Raw genomic sequence first — 16,059 nt, 5'->3', positions numbered from 1 at the left:
CTTTTGCCTTCAATCTTTCCCAGCATCAGTCTTTTCCGATGAGTCGGCTCTTCAAATCAGTTGACCAAAGGACTGGAGCTTCAGCTTCAGCATCAGTCCTTCCAATGAATATTCAGGACGAATTTCCTTTAGGATAGACTGGTTTGATCTCCTTGCTGTCCAAGGGACTCTCAAGAGTCTTCTCCAACACTACAGTTCAAAAGCATCACTTCTTCGGCTGTCAGCCTTTTTTATGGTCCAACTCTCACATTCATACATGACTAGCAGGAAAACCATAGCTTTTACTATACAGACCTTTGTCAGCAAAGTGATGTCTCTGCTTTTGAAGACACTGTCTAGGTTTTCATAGCTTTCCTTGCAAGGAGCAAGCGTCTTTTAATTTCATGGCTGCAGTCACCATTCTCAGTGATTTTGGAGCCTAAGAAAATAAAATCTGTCACTGCTTCCACTTTTCCCCCTTCTATTTGTCATGAAGTGATGGGACTGGGTGCCTTTGCCCATTTTTAAATTGGGGTTTTTGTTATGTTTGAGTTGTAAAAGTTCTTTGTTTATCCTAAAAAATACTAACTCCTTATCACCTTTGCAGCTATTTTCTAACATTCTGAACATAGGTTACTCTGTTTTTACTCTGTTGATTGTGTCCTTTAATGCACAGAAATGTTTGCATTTTTTATGCAGTCCAGTTTATCTGTTTTTTTTTTTTTTTTTCTGTTGCCTGTGCTTTTGGTGTCATATCCATGAATGAAATTATTGCCACATACAATATTATGAGGGCTTCCCAGGTGGTGAAGAACCCACCTGCCAATTCAGGTGATGTAAGAGATAAGGGTTTGAGCTCTGGGTGGGAAAGATCCCCTGGAAGAGGGCATGGCAACCCACTCCAGTATTCTTGCCTGGAGAATCCCATGGACAGAGGAGCCTGGCAGGCTATAGTCCATGGGATTGCAGAGAGTCAGAGATTACTGAAGTGACTTAGCACCCACACACCAACGTCATGAAGCCCTCCCCCTGCATTTTCGTCTAGGAGTTCCAACTCCTGTGATTTTAGTGACTGAAGGACAGCATTGGGGGTCACCCCTTGACTCCCTGTCCCGGGTGTTCTCTCGGGAATAGCACTAGAGCTGCTGTTGGCTCAACCCATCTGCTTGGGGGGGGGGGGGCAGTGGGATGCATACGGTCCCCAGTCTTTCCTGCCAGACCCCTTATTCCAGCAGAAATGTAAAGTAGTTTTCTTTCTGAATTTGCAGAAAAGGCAACAGATGGCTCCCTGCAGAGCGAGGACTGGACATTGAACATGGAGATCTGCGACATCATCAATGAGACAGAGGAAGGGTGCGTGTCCCCTCTGCCCACTGGTCAGGTGGCCTGTCGACTACGGTGTCTGACCGAGCGATGCTCAGATGCTCTGCCCTCCCGCCGGCGCCCCCAGAGGCGCTGCTGGAGTCAGAACAGTGACCCCCTCTTTAATAACCTGCTTTTAATCACAAGTGAAAATGAAGTTGCCTGGTTACTGAGTCCCCTGCAGCCGATCTTCCCCTCCCCCCACCCTCTGCAGCCCTGGGCTGTCTCTGCCCTGCTTTGCTGGACTGGACAGAGCCCCATGAAGGAGAGAGCCCTCAGGATGTGTAGTGGGTGGTGGAGCAGGGAAGACCTGTGGGGCCCAGGACTCCCCCGCCCCTGCAACGCCGGGTCTGCTCTGCTGCTGTGTTTACATCCTCTTCTGCATCACAGCTGCATTCTGCTTGCACTTCTTCCAAATTCGTTGGTATTTGACTCTCTATCTGTACCATAAAAATGGAATTTATGGTAGTAGCACCCTTGTAAACCACCTCCAGACCTGGGCAGCTCCAGCCTTGCCCTGAGCTCTGTCCTTACTGGCCTTGCCATGTGGAGGTTGGGGACCAGCCTCCTGATTTCACTCAACTTTTATTTCCTGTGTGACCACCTCATACTCAGCCCCAGGGGACAAACAGACTCCCTCGCTCGGCACTGACATTCCAGAGCAGAGAGGCAGGCCATGAACAAGACACCCTGGTCAGCTGGTGACTCGACTGTGCAGAGCTGAGCTGGGGAGGAGAGGGCAGTGACCACTTGTACACAGTCACCAAGGAGGCCGGGAGGCAACAGGGGCGAGGGGCTGCCCCTGCCCTGGGCCCCAACCCTGTATCCGGCCCTGGTTCCGCCAGCCTGTGTGACAGGGCCAGCCCCTTTGAATGTTGAGGAAGCTGAAGCTTGCCTGGGTTGGCCCTTGCCCAAGGTCAGCACAGTTCGGAAGGGTAGATGCAGGACGCAAGGCCTGCTGACCGGCTCCAGCCTGGAAACTCTGGGTATGCTTCCTTCATTTATTCAGAGCTCACCTGGCAGTTTGGGGTCCTGATGGGCACAGGTTTGACGTGCTCTTCCACAGGCCCCTTGCTGGGCTTGCCCTGATGCCCGGCCTAAGGTAACCTCCAGCCTGGGGCCTTGTGTGGCCGCCCCTGGTGCCCTGGGCCCTTGGTCACCAAGCAGCAGTGCCTGGCAGAATAATACCCCCCCACCTGGATGTCTTAGATCCTGTTTCCCAGGCCTCCCTGGACTACTAGTCAGGTGCAGGCACCTGGGTTTGATGAATGCTCCCGGGAGTCTCGGGTTGGCTCTGGTGAGGATCACGGTCGTTTTCATGACCGTCTCGGACCTTCCCCAGCTCACAGAGTCCTTGTGCCCAGCCTCTATGCTGGAGGAGCCCAATAACTGCAGTGGAGCAAGGGAACAACTAGGAGCGGTGGCAGGAAGGGAGTAGGGGTGCCCAGGGTATGAAGGGGGTGCAGCCTCGCCCTCCTGGGGGACAGAGAGGAAACAACTCAGAAGCGGCAGTCCTGGTGCCGAAGGACCAGATGGCTTCAGGATGACTGGAGGAGTCTGGGGTCTGTGGAGACTCTGGGGAGGCCAGCTCTTGCAACTCCTATCTCTCCCCCAGAAGCTGCCAGGTGTGGTATCTCCTTCCTGCTCTCAACTTCTGGGTCCCTGCTCCCCTGCTCCTGGCTCATGGCTGATCTGCTGCTGCAGGGAGCTGTGTGGGGCCACCGATAGGACTTGGATCCTATCTCCAGGCTTCTTCCTGGGAGAAGGGTAAATAATACTTGCCTTTGTGCTCCCTCTCAGGCAGCACCTCTCCTCTTAAGTTGGGAGCTACAGCATCTCTGATTTCCCTCCATGCATCCCCCATTGGGAGCCTGGGTGCTGTGCTCCCTGAGCCACAAGTGAGCGTAACCCTGGGTGGCTCTGCCTGTTTACTGCTCCGTGGAAGTCCAAGGGGAGGGGATAAGACCCTACTTGATGGAGCCTTTGAGACAGGAGAAATCAATCACGCTCCTGGCCGGCGGCTCCAGGAGCCCCTGGAGCTCCACCAGCTCAGGTCCACAAAGTCCTCAAAAGCAAGAGCTTGCCAAGTCCCTTTTTGCATAAATCAGCACTCCTTGTAGGAACTGCTGCCACATTGCACACAGCTCCAGCAGGGCCTCTCCCCAGGGCAGTGCTGCTGCAGCCACACACAGACACAGCACACACACACAATACACAGACACACAAGAACACACACACAGCACATACAGGACACACACTGCACACACATGAGCACACAGCACACAGAGCACATACATACGAGCACACACAGGGCACACACTGCACACACACAAGAGCACACACATAGCACACACACAGCACGCACACACACACGCAAGAGCACACCACACAGGGCACACACATACACAAGAGAACACACAGGGCACACTCAGTGTGTGCACACTACACACATACACATACACTGCACACACCCAAGAACACACACACAGCACACACAGACACACACACATGGCACATGCACTGTGCGCACACACTGCACACAAGAACACACACAGAACACACACACACCTCCAACAGGGCCCTTCCCCGGGAGCAGAGGGCTCCTGTGGGCAGCCTGACTGCAGGCTGGCATCTGTTGTTCCTTCTGGAAGCCTCTGCCTTCTGTCTAACTGGGCTAATCGGCAGAGCTGCTCCCTCCCCTCCCCCAGCTTTCTCACACACTTTAAAAGGACATTTTTGTTTGGCAAGTAGGTAAGTAGGCAACAAATATTTCTGAACTATCAAAATAGGAGGGCCCCAGTTTAGACCTAGATTATGCTGACCTGCGGGTGGGAGCCCAGAGGGCAGGGGCTCCTAAGAGAAGGTGATGTGGTGCTGAGGGCAGGGGTTTCATGCCCAGGTCACTCCTGGCACCACGGCTTTGCTGAATCCTGGCTGAGAATAAATTACACAATGTGTTAGACACAGGGTTGCGCCCAGTAGATGCCCTCCTGGGCAGGCTGAGGACCCACCTCCCGGCTGTGTCCGAGATGTCAGGAAGAGTGTGTCCTGGCTGGTCAGCGTGTGATGCAGCCGTGTCAGCTGGAGGCCCTGCAGTTCTGCCCCAGGAAGCCTGGTCAGATCTGGAGCCTCAAACCCACAACTCCTGGACTTTTGAGCAGACTTACTTCAGTTTTCTCAGGGAGAAAGGCGCTCCCCGAAGCCAGAGGCTGGACATCCAGGCCTGTGCAGGGACTTTGCCAGGTTCCCTTCTTGAGCCCACGTGCCAGCCGGCTGGTCATTCTTCTGGGAGAACCATGCTTGCACGTGATGCAGATTTCAAGGGGTCCGGAGCCTGTGTGTGACCCCAGGAAAAGTCCCGGCTCCTCAGCCCCACGCCCTTCCCAGGGTCAGATCCCTCCAGGGTCCCCTCCCTGCGGACATTGGACATGTGTGCCGGGTGCTCCTTGTCCTGAGCTCATGTGGCAGCGTCCCCTCTGCCCGGCTCTGCAAATGATGCTGGTCCGTATCTTTGGTCCAGTGTGAGGAGCTTCTGCATTCTTCAGTGCAGCTGCATGGTACTCCATTCTGTAGAGAAGCATGGTTTAATTTAACCTGATTCACGTTGATGGGCATTTCATTTGTCTGCAGTCTTTCTCATTTAACAAACGGGCAGTGGCAAATAAGCTCATGTACACGCTGTTGACACTGTGGCCCTGACTCTGGGCGGCCCTGATTCTGGCCCTGACTCTGGGCAGTGTCCAGGCAGGATTGGCAAGGTCTGCACTTGTCTCTTCTCCAGGCCGAAGGACGCCATTCGGGCCCTGAAGAAGCGGCTCAACGGGAATCGGAACTACCGGGAGGTGATGCTGGCGCTGACTGTGAGTGCCCCTGCCCCTCTCCCAGGGTGGGAGTGTGGCCAGGAGCCTCGGCCCAGACAGCAGTGCCTCCTGCTGCTGCCCCAGTGTCTTGCCCTCTGAGATACGTGAGCCTGAGTCTGATGACGTGCTAGCAGGGACGAGGTGTGGATAGCACTGTCCGATAGAAGCCCCCAGCAGAGAGGCCCCAGGCCTGGGCATGGGTCCCTGTTGTTCACCAGTCTGCCATGGGATTCTGAGGCCAGCTGCTCCTCTGGGGTCAGCTCCCTCCCTGTGAGAGTGCCAGCTCCCCCGAGCACCTGCCCAGATGTTGCTTCCAGAAAACTTCCCAAGAAGGTTTCCTCATCCACTTTTAAGGATGAAGAAACAGGCTCGGAGAGGCCCAAGGTTTGCCCAGATGTCACAGCTAGTGAGGTGCCAACTGGATTAAGGGGTAAAAACTGAACATCGCTGCAGAGGGTCTTGGGAAAATCAGCAAGTGACTCCTTTCAGGAAAGAACAGACCAGATTTTTGCCTGTCCTTGAGATGTCAGAGGGCTTCACAGGGGCACTAGTGGTAAAGAACCCCACTGCCAATGCAGGAGACATAAGAGACACAGGTTTGATTCCTGGGTTGGGAAGATCCCCTGGAGAAGGAAATGGCAACCCAGTATTGCCAATAATCTCCAGTATTCTTGCCTGGAGAACCCCAAGCACAGAGAAACCTGGTGGGTTACAGCCCATAGGGTCGCAATGAGTCAGACACCACTGAAGCAACTTAGCATGCACACACGATGTCAGAAAATTAAAAGGAAAAAAAAAAAAAAAGAAAATTAAAAGGGACAGCTTCCAGTGTTCTCTCTGTCTTGAAACCTAACATTTTTTCAAATGTGGTTAAAAACTTGCCTGCCAATGCAGGGAACTGGAGAAGGCAATGGCAACCCACTCCAGTACTCTTGCCTGGAGAATCCCATGGACACAGGAGCCTTGTAGGCTGCAGTCCATGGGGTAGCGAAGAGTCAGACACGACTGAGCGACTTCACTTTCACTTTTCACTTTCATGCATTAGAGAAGGAAATGGCAACCCACTCGATATGTCCGATATGACTTACATGTGGAATCTAAAAATTCCAATTTTTCCAATTGGAATTGGAATTTCCAATTCCAGTGTTCTTACCTGGAGAATCCCGGGGACGGCGGAGCCTGGTGGCCTGCCATCTATGGGGTTGCACAGAGCTGGACACAACTGAAGCGACTTAGCAGCAGCAATGCAGGGAACACAGGTTCAATCCCTGGTCCTGGAAGATCCCATGTGCCACGGGGCAGCTAAGCTCGTGCGCCACCACTCCTGAGCCTATGAGCCACAGCTGCTGAAGCCCGAGCACCGAGAGCCTGTGCTCCACAGCGAGAGAAGCCTGCTCCCTGCAACTAGAGAGAGCCCGTGCACAGCAACAGAGACCCAGAGCAGCCAAAATAAATACATAAATAGCTTCCGAGTGTGCACCGCAGTACTGTAGGTTATAGTCACCACGTTCTCTGGACCCAAGAACTCACCCACCTCACCACTGAGACGTACCCTTCACCAGCCTTACCCTGTCTCCTCCACCCCCAGCCCCTGGCATCCACTGTCCTAACTCTCTGTCTCTGAGTTTGGAATTTTTAGATTCCACATGTAAGTCATATCATACATTATTTGTGTCTGATTTATTTCGCTTAACCTAATACCCTTGAGAATCATCCCTGTTGCTGCAAAGGGCAGGATTCCCTTCTTTTTATGGCTGAATAATATTCCTGTGTGTGTGTGTGTGTGTGTCTGTGTGTGTGTCCCATTTGATTTTCTTCGTGCATTCACCCATGAGTAGACACTTAGGTTGTCTCCATGTCTTGGCTGTTGTGAACAAGGCAGCTGTGAGCATCGGGGTGCGTGTGTCTCTCCAAAAACCTGATAGTATTTCCTTTGGATGTCCACCCAGGAGCGGGATTGCTGATCATGGTAGCTCTATTTTTAGTTTCCTAAAGACTTCCTTTCTGCTCTCTGTAGTGGTGGCACCAGTTTACATTCCCGCTAGTAGTGCACAAGGGTTCCCTTCTCTCCACACCCTCACCAACACTTACCTCTTTTGTCCTCAACGTTCCTCAGATGTTTTAATAGAATTTAGATTTTTCTTAAACTCTTTTCAAATAAAACAAACAAAAAAATGCAATGTTAAGAACCACTTAATAAACTCACAACTTGAAAAGTTAGATAGGGACTTCACTGGTGGCCCAGTGGCTAAGACTCCATGCTCCCAATGCAGGGGGCCCCCGGTTTGATCCCTGGTCAAGGAACTAGATCCCTCGTGCCACAACTAAGACCCAGTGCAGTCAAATAAATAAATATATTTTTTAATTAGATAGGCAACAGATAAGGTGTGAGGTGATAGCTCATTGTGTTTTTTTCCCCTTTAGCCACGGACTTTATTGTTTGAATATTTGCAGCTATTATTCTATACACAAGTTTCTTACAAAACTCTACATTCCATCTTCCTCGGTCACTCCACTCTCCATTTTATGCCATCTTTTCATGAAGAGATATTTCTCCAAATCACCATCTGTCTGATTGTGTATTTGTTGTTGTTCAGTCGCTAAGTCGTGTCTGACTCTTTGCGACCCCATGGACTGTGGCCCTCCAGGCTCCTCTGTCCATGGGATGTCCCAGGCACCACTCTCCATTTTATGCCATCTTTTCATGAAGAGATATTTCTCCAAATCACCATCTGTCTGATTGTGTATTTGTTGTTGTTCAGTCGCTAAGTCGTGTCTGACTCTTTGCGACCCCATGGACTGTGGCCCTCCAGGCTCCTCTGTCCATGGGATGTCCCAGGCACCACTCTCCATTTTATGCCATCTTTTCATGAAGAGATATTTCTCCAAATCACCATCTGTCTGATTGTGTATTTGTTGTTGTTCAGTCGCTAAGTCGTGTCTGACTCTTTGCGACCCCATGGACTGTGGCCCTCCAGGCTCCTCTGTCCATGGGATGTCCCAGGCAGGAATGTTGGATCAGGTTGTCATTTTATTCTCCATCATTGTGGTTCTGAGTTGTGTTTTCCTAATGAGCAGTGATGTGGAGCTTCTTTTCAGGTGCCTGTTGATCATCTGTATGCTTCTTTGGAGAAATACTTAAGTCCTTTGCCCATTTTTAAATAGAATGGTTTGGTTTTTTTTGCTGTTGAGTGGCATGAGTTTCTTATATACTTTTGGATATTAACACCTTATCAGATTTTATTTTGCTAATTTTTTTTTTTCCTGTTCGTGGGCCTTGGCCACATTCTGGAAACTTCCCACATGTTTCGGGCCCTCAGGCCATGGGGAGGGGTTCACTTCTTTGGCAGAGCAGCCTGCAGTGGGCTGTGCCAGCCAGGGCCCCTTCCTTCTGCAGCTCCTGCTCTCCTAGGCTCTGGGACTCCACTGCCTCTGTCCAGGGCACTTTAAGGACCAGATGAGGGGACAAGACCCTGGCAGAGGTTGCCTGTCATCTGAGGGGCTCACTGATCTTGGAGGAGGGTGGTCCATGCCTCAGGGTGGGCGGAGATGGGTTCTCGGAGGAGGCTGCAGGCCGTCCTGGTGGCCTCCTCCCATGAGGGCCCATGTCCACTGGCCATCAGTGTCCACTCAGAGGCTCGTTTCTTGGAATGCTCAGTTGTTGACCCCACTGAAACCCCAGCATCCTTCTTGTGCAAGAGCTGGTGCCTTCTTACTGCTGTGCAGACCAGGGACCCTGGCCAGCAAGGGGTCACCTGTGCCTTGAGTTTGACTCTGGAGGAACTGGTTGGCAGGACAGTCCAGGCAGGAGGTAGCTGTCTGCTGCCTCTCAGGCCCGGTGGTGACCTCTCTTCCTGCCCACATCAGGTGCTGGAGACGTGTGTGAAGAACTGTGGCCACCGCTTCCACGTGCTCGTGGCCAACCGGGACTTCATTGACAGCGTCCTGGTCAAGGTCATCTCTCCCAAGAACAGCCCCCCCACCATTGTGCAGGACAAGGTGCTCGCTCTCATCCAGGTGGGTCGGTGGCCTTGGGCCTCTCCCACCTCCTCTGTAAAGGTGCCTGGTCCCTGCCTCCCTACTGCGAGTCTGAGACCCCCACCATGTTCTGGAAAGCCCCTGCTGGTTGGGTGACCTGTGCAGCCCTGGGCTGGGGCTTAGGTGCAGGCACTTGAAGGTGGCCCTGGTGGCTTATTTGGGAAGTCTGACCTCCTCCAGACTCAGTCCCCTCTGAACAACTTTGTCCTGTGCTCACAGCCAGCTCCCATGGAGGAGAGCAGGTGGACAGACGGAGAATGAACGGGGTCCTCAGCCTTCCCTCCCAGTCCCGCTGGCTCGTGGCCATCTCCCTAGGCCCGCGTCTCCCCAGAGAGCAGCCCAGCCCCCCCCGGGCCTGGCCAGTCTCTGTGGAGAGAGGACCTGACCCAGCAGCTGGGCACACATTACCCTCCAGTGCCTTCAGGGGCCTGTTGATGGTTGTTGGGCAGGTGCCCTGAGGAGTGTCACCGACTGGAAGGGACAGTTGAGGTCTTCAATGTCAGTTTTGTGGGGGGAGCTCCTGGAGCTGTCACCCTTTTGCAGAAGTAACGGTGGAGGCCATGCCGGAAGTAGCTGCTGCACCCCTGCTTCTCCCCGACCTACCTTGAGGCTGTGAGAGGTTCTCAGATCCTAAAGTTTAGGTCTGAGACTAAGAGCTGGCCCGTTTTGAAGGTGGAGTCGCAGGACTGAGCTGGGTTTGAATCAGGTGGCGCAACCAGGGCAGCTGGTGGAGGCGGGGGTTCCAGGTGCTCCTGCTTTCTTGCCGGTGCTGCCGCTGCAGCCCTGCCGCCCACCAGCGCTCACTTTGGGCCATCCTGACGTGGACGTGAAGTCCCTGCAGGTGTAGACAGGACAAGCAGACCTCAGAGGCCGGGCTCTTGGCAGGGTCTGTGGTTCGTGAGATGCAGCAGCCGAAGTGAGCAAGTCTCTTTGGAAACTGACCTCGTGGCTTCTGGTGGTCAGCTGGTGAGGGACAGGTCTCTAACCTCAGGTTGGCTGGAACCCTTCTGGAGTCAGGGAGGCAGCTGTGCCTCCTCCTCTGGGCCTGCTTTTTGGGGGGGTTTCCTCTGGAGGTACTTCTTTTTTTGATATATTCTGTAACTTCTGAAGAACAGAATTGTTTAAAAAAATTTAACAGTTCCATGAACCAGGGATGAGCGGCAGTCTATTGAAGTGTGTGTCCTTACTCTTCGGGTTGCGTCTGATCTAACAGAAGCTGGTGGCTGAGTCTCCCCGTGGACTGTCCCATGAGGGCACACGTCCCCCGACACTGTGGGCAGCTCCTGCTTTCCTGCCCTGGCTGCAAGCACCTGCCCGTCAGACGGGCAGCCAGACAGCATGGGCTCTGTGTTCCCTGACCTACTGAGGAAGCCTGGGGTCAGCCTGGGCCTCCCCATGCAAAGTGAGGAGGCCACACTCCTGTCCCACACGGCGTGCAGCCAGTTGTGGTCAGGCGCGTCACCTGGGCTCAGCCCCAGGACGTGGGTGGGGTTTCTTGTCGCTGCTCTAGGAGGTGCCCCGTGTTGGACTTGGTTTTGTGCTTTGTTTCCATCTGCACTTAGCCTGGCAGTGCTGGCAGGAGGAGCAGAGTGGCTGGGGCGCGGCCCTGAGTGTCCGGCACCACTAACAGGTCCCTCCTCCCCTCCAGGCGTGGGCCGATGCCTTCCGGAGCAGCCCTGACCTCACGGGGGTTGTGCATGCCTATGAGGAGCTGAAGAGGAAGGGTGTGGAGTTCCCCATGGCCGACCTGGACGCGCTGTCCCCCATCCACACGCCGCAGCGGGTGAGCCTCCCAGGAGCCCGTTGCAGATGCTCTCTGGGTTGTTCAGCTTGTCAGGAGCTTCCTTAGGGCGCCAGGGCGTCTCTTGTTGACAATAAAGAAGTGCCAGAGGGAGACAGCTGTCTGTGGGGCCTCAGTGGCAGCAGTGTCCCCCAGTTTTCACCCCATCATGGGGGCTGTGACCCCAGGGACCAGTGAGGATGCTGTCAGGAGGTGGCTGCTCCATCCTGGGAGGGTCAGGTGCCTGCTCTCCAAGCAGGGCATCCGGGGGACTGCATCTCCCTGGGGCCCCGAGCCCCTCCAGCTCCACTTCCACACTGCAGATGCCGAGGGGCTGATAGCCTCACTGTTCATGGGGCAAAGAACAGCTTTCAGGCTTCTCAACTCACATTAAGAGGCCATCAGGGGCTCGGAGGGAAGCATGGGGACCTGAACTTTCCAGCGTTTCTCGCGTGGATCTTCCAGGCCCTTGGCTGTGCTTTGTGGGGTAAACAGACGTGTTTTATTTTTTGAGTAATAACAGAACGGTATTGTTCGTATGATTACAGAGGACAGTCGGTAAATTACATGATTACTATTTACATTAGTCTACTTGCAAAGGCCAAAATGTCATCTTCTGGTACCATGTAAGGTCTCCTGAGGGGCTCCTCCATAGCAGCGGGCCCTCTGCTCAGACCCCGTGGTGGTCCTGACAGAGTGGGGGCAGCCAGAGCCCTCAGCCTGCGGGGTCTGGCTCTCTGGGTTGCATGGGGTGCCTGTGAGGTTAGTGGGGGAAGGAGAGGTGGGGGGTGAGGGGGTCAGGCTGACGTGCAGTCCCGGGGTGGGAGCAGTGTTGGGGGTTGGCGCCAGGTCGGCTGCATGGGTGGCCCGGGTTGACAGAAGCCTTTGTGGTTGCCTTGCCAGAGCGTCCCAGAGGTGGACCCCGCCGCGACCACACCCAAGTCCCAGTCCCAGCCGAGGACGAGCAGTGGCCCCTACTCGGCCCCGCAGGCCCCGGCTCTGAGCACTGCAGGCCCCATCACTGCCAATTCTGAGCAGGTACTTGCGCACTTGGGGCCACGGGTGACCTGCCAGCTGTCTGCGGTCCCCTCCCAGGAGACAGACCAGGCCTCCCTGGATGGAGCTGAAGGTGGGGTGGGGAAGTTGGAGCGGGTAGGGGAGATGGGAGTGGAAGCACAGGGCTGGGGCACGGTGGGCAGGAATCAGGCAGGAGCTGCGCTGTGAACATCATGACCATGCGTGGCCCGCAGAGGCTCAGATCTACCCAGTGAGAAGGCCGCCCACTGTGGAGGCAGAGGTGGGAGGGACCCCACCATGGCCGGCACATGGCCTCTCTGCCCTGAGAAAAGGGATGGTAGACATGTTTGCAGGTGGACGGCCACCGAGACCTTCCCCTGACAGGCTGTCTGTGCTGGGGGGCTGGCAATTGGGATCTGCCCCCTCCCTGGGTGGGGGCTGGTGGGGAAGGCGTGGCTCATGCTGGCTGCTGTGGTTAGACCTTGATTCCCGGGCCAGAGTCTACAGCTGTGAGTTTCCTGGACAAGGCCCCCAGCCCTGCAGGGACCTTGGGCACCATGTTCACTAGCATGTGAAGGAGCAGAAACGGGCCTGAGAGGCTCGTGTTCCCTGGAGGCCCTGCTTGGCCCCCTCGCCCCACCCAAGTGCTGCCCCCGGGGGCCCCATCTGCCGGCACCCTCACGCAGGCAGACGAGCGAGGCTACATCCAGCTCGTTGACCACCGCCTGCTCCCCTCCCGCCCCCCGGCCCCACAGATTGCCAGACTGCGGAGTGAACTGGATGTTGTTCGAGGAAACACAAAGGTCATGTCCGAGATGCTAACTGAGATGGTCCCTGGGCAGGAGGACTCATCTGATCTGGAGCTGCTGCAGGTGAGGGCATTTGGGCCGCGGTCACAGGAGGCAGCTCAGGGTTTGGGCCCATCCTTGAGAGGGACCGAGTTAAGGAAGCCGGTATCGGCCCTATGCATCCTGGGACCATCAGAGGCCAGTCCCTGGCGCTTTCTTCTTTATTCTTCTTAAAAACCTGTTTTCCTGGTTACAAAATGCCAGTTGTAGACTATATACCCATCAAAAAAGAAAGGAAGTACAAAGGAGAAAACAATTTCCTTTAATCCCAGCGTTCACATATAAGCACTGTTGGTTTTGGTGAATTTTCTTTCAGACATTTTTTCTGTGTTTATTCCATGTGAGGTGATAGTACATATATAATTTTATGTTTTGTTTTGTTCACTCAATGTCACAAACATGCAGGGACTGTCAACTCTTCCTGTTCCTAGGGGCTCATTGTGAGACATCTGGAGTGATACTGAGGTTCTTGGGCCAGAGTGGCTCATATCCTTGCCCACTGGCTACCTGCAGTTCCAGGAACCTGGCAGAAAGGGGTCTAGGAGTATGGCTGGCCCACAGGGCTCCTGCCCCATGTCCACTGAGCCCAGAGCTGGGACCCGGCCCTCCCCACACCGTCTCAGAGGCTCTGGTGTCTGGGAAGTGGCAGCAGCTCAGCCTGCAGGGGCAGCCCCTCTGGGGGTGGGGAGAACGTGGTGTGAGGGAGGGTCTCCCGCAGGAGCAGATGCCTGGACGACAGGGCAGAGCTGATGGTGTGGCCCGTGGGAGCACCTGCCACACCTCCCACTCAGGGCGGCTGGCCTTGGTGCCTGAGGGCCACACCGCATCTGCCGTGGGCACGCTGCTGCTGTCTTTCAGGAGGGCACAGAGCCCGCACCAGTGGTCTGGGCCTGAGTGGTGCTGGTCGTGCCCTTTCCAGCCCCTGAGGAGGGGGTGGGGAAGCCAGCCTAGAGGTGTTTGGGCTGTGGTCCCTGCTCTGGAGGCACTCAACCGTGGGCAGCCCATCTCTCTGGGCCCAGGCCCACCAGCTGCTCTGGACACGGAGTGGAGGGCCTCCCAGCTCGCCCATGTGCCAGCCACGCGGCGGCCTCCACCCGCGGCCTGAGAGGATCTTCCAGGTATTACCCGAGGCTCAGGACCTGAGGGGGCCTCCTGAGGCAGTGTTGTGCTGTGTCAGCACCAAGTTCCTGCTGACCAGTCTGCAGTGGGCAGAACGGAGGTCCTGGCAGCGGGCATAGTGGAACAAAGCCAATCCCAAGCAGAGAGCATGCACGCTGCGTGTGTGTCTGTGTGTGTGTGTGTGTGTGTGTGTGTTCAAACAAGACAGATAAGGCTGAGCAGACAGAGTACACTCTGCATGTGTGTGTGTGTGTTCAAACAAGATAGATAACGCTGAGCAGGCAGCATGCACTCTGCGTGTGTGTGTGTGTGTGTGTGTGTGTGTGTGTGTTCAAACAAGAGAGCCAGGGCCGACCAGACAGCATGCACTCTGCGTGTGTGTGAGTGTGTGTGTTCAAACAAGAGAGCCAGGGCCGACCAGACAGCATGCACTCTGCGTGTGTGTGTGCATGTATGTGTGTGTGTTCAAATAAGCCTGTCAGCCAAGACACACACAACCTGATCTCTTGGCGTCAGCTCACAGTTTTCAAAAATAGGTTGCTTCCCATGACGTTTCCTTCCTCTCTGTTCTGCTCTGACTCCAAACCTGCCCGCTCGCTGCTGTCTTGTGAACCAAACAGTAAGGATGGCCCTGGGTGCCAGTGGGAGGCTGTCCTCTTGGCACGAAAGACTCACAAGCCGGCAGCGCTATGAGCAGACAGGGTCTGCTGGCTGCTGACTGTGCCTCTCAAGCTGTCCCCGACACCCCCCTCCTCTCCTCCCCCACAGCCGGAAGCCAGCCAGGCGGGGTCTCCCGGGGGTCAGGGCTGCACTGGACAGCAAGGCTCCACGTGGGAAAGTGCCACAGTCTGCTGGCAAAGGGTCGGGCTGGAGAGCAGCCAGACTGCTCAGGGCAGAGCTGTCCAGAGCTCACGATGGGAATAAATGCGCTTGTCATCAGCCCAAATGTTCACGCCAGCAGAAGCTGCTGTGGATGTGAGTGTAAATTGCTGGGCAGGAGGTGGAGGACATGGGAAGAGGGAAGCAGAAGGTGTCAGCGAGGCACACCATGGCGGCAACCAGCATCTGGGAGGGCAACCAACGGCCTCCTGCATTTCACAAAGGATCTGTGGAGCGTCAGGGACTGGAGCAAGGTGGACGAGGCAAGGCCAAGTCCCCCTGGGATGGTGAGGCCAGGGCCTGGAGTAGCACAGAGGCCTCTCTCTGGGCCAGAGAGACTTTCTGGCAGCTGGTCCAGCCCTGCCCTATGCTGGCCCCCCAACGGCAGCTTGCCCAACACCCTCATTCCTGAACATCCTCAGTAACAGGCCTGGGAAGCACCTCCTCCTCCAAACACAGGATTCGGATAGACTTTGGGAAGCAACTCGACAGAGCAGAAGAGCTGCAGCTGAGGGGTGCCCGAGTCCCCTTCCAGGAGCTGGTGACTCGGAACCTGGAGTAATCACTGCCCTGGCAAAGGACTGGGAAGCAGCTGAAGAGTCACCAGCATAGGGCCAGGCATAGCTTGTCAGAGCCACTCTGGCTGTGTATGCTTGTCCGTCCACGTCCACCCACTGCCTGCGGCCCCACCAACTGGGCAACATGAATTCATCTCCTGTGCGGCAGGTCCTTCACTACTGTGATCGGCCACCCTCCCTCGCTGGTGTTTCTCAGCAGGAGGCAGTGCTGGGAAACCTCCATCTCCCTCGAGAGCTCTCCAGCCACGTCTCCCGGCTGCGTGTGGGCCCCAGGTCTGGGCCTGAAACCTGAGGCTCTGCCTCTGTCTGCTGGAGCTCAGCCCTCAGTCGCACGCGGGAATCCAGCCTTTGGAATCGTTAGGATGCCGGTGCCGACGGCCATGCCCCTGCTGCCCCCAGACCAGCCTCTGCAGCTTTGTCTGCAGTTAGCGATAACATTTAATTAAGCCAGTGGCGCCCAGAACAGGCATTCCTTCACAGCTGTCCCCCAAAGCCTGGAAGGCTCCTGGAAGAAGCCCTGCCCCACGTTGTCTCTTCAAATAGCAGATGGTTTATCCCCTCTTGCTTCTTGCATCTCGTTTCAATAGAAACTGAGATGG

General features: G+C 55.3%; 1 protein-coding gene across 7 annotated transcripts in view; it reads left to right on the top strand.

Annotated features, from left to right (window-relative positions):
- Positions 1-16,059, top strand: part of TOM1L2 (target of myb1 like 2 membrane trafficking protein) — a 71,913-nt gene that overhangs the window by 38,317 nt on the left and 17,537 nt on the right. For all 7 annotated transcript variants that reach the window (XM_065910456.1, XM_065910453.1, XM_065910452.1 and 4 more), the window contains exons 2-7: positions 1,248-1,332; positions 5,123-5,201; positions 9,069-9,218; positions 10,888-11,022; positions 11,923-12,057; positions 12,792-12,908. In XM_065910456.1, the coding sequence (XP_065766528.1) occupies positions 1,248-1,332; positions 5,123-5,201; positions 9,069-9,218; positions 10,888-11,022; positions 11,923-12,057; positions 12,792-12,908 (701 nt within the window). The remainder of the gene's footprint in view (positions 1-1,247; positions 1,333-5,122; positions 5,202-9,068; positions 9,219-10,887; positions 11,023-11,922; positions 12,058-12,791; positions 12,909-16,059) is intronic.

This window comes from Muntiacus reevesi, chromosome 18 (assembly GCF_963930625.1).
Source record: "Muntiacus reevesi chromosome 18, mMunRee1.1, whole genome shotgun sequence".
NCBI classification, from domain to species: domain Eukaryota; kingdom Metazoa; phylum Chordata; class Mammalia; order Artiodactyla; family Cervidae; genus Muntiacus; species Muntiacus reevesi.
This window is presented reverse-complemented; position numbering and strand designations above follow the sequence as displayed.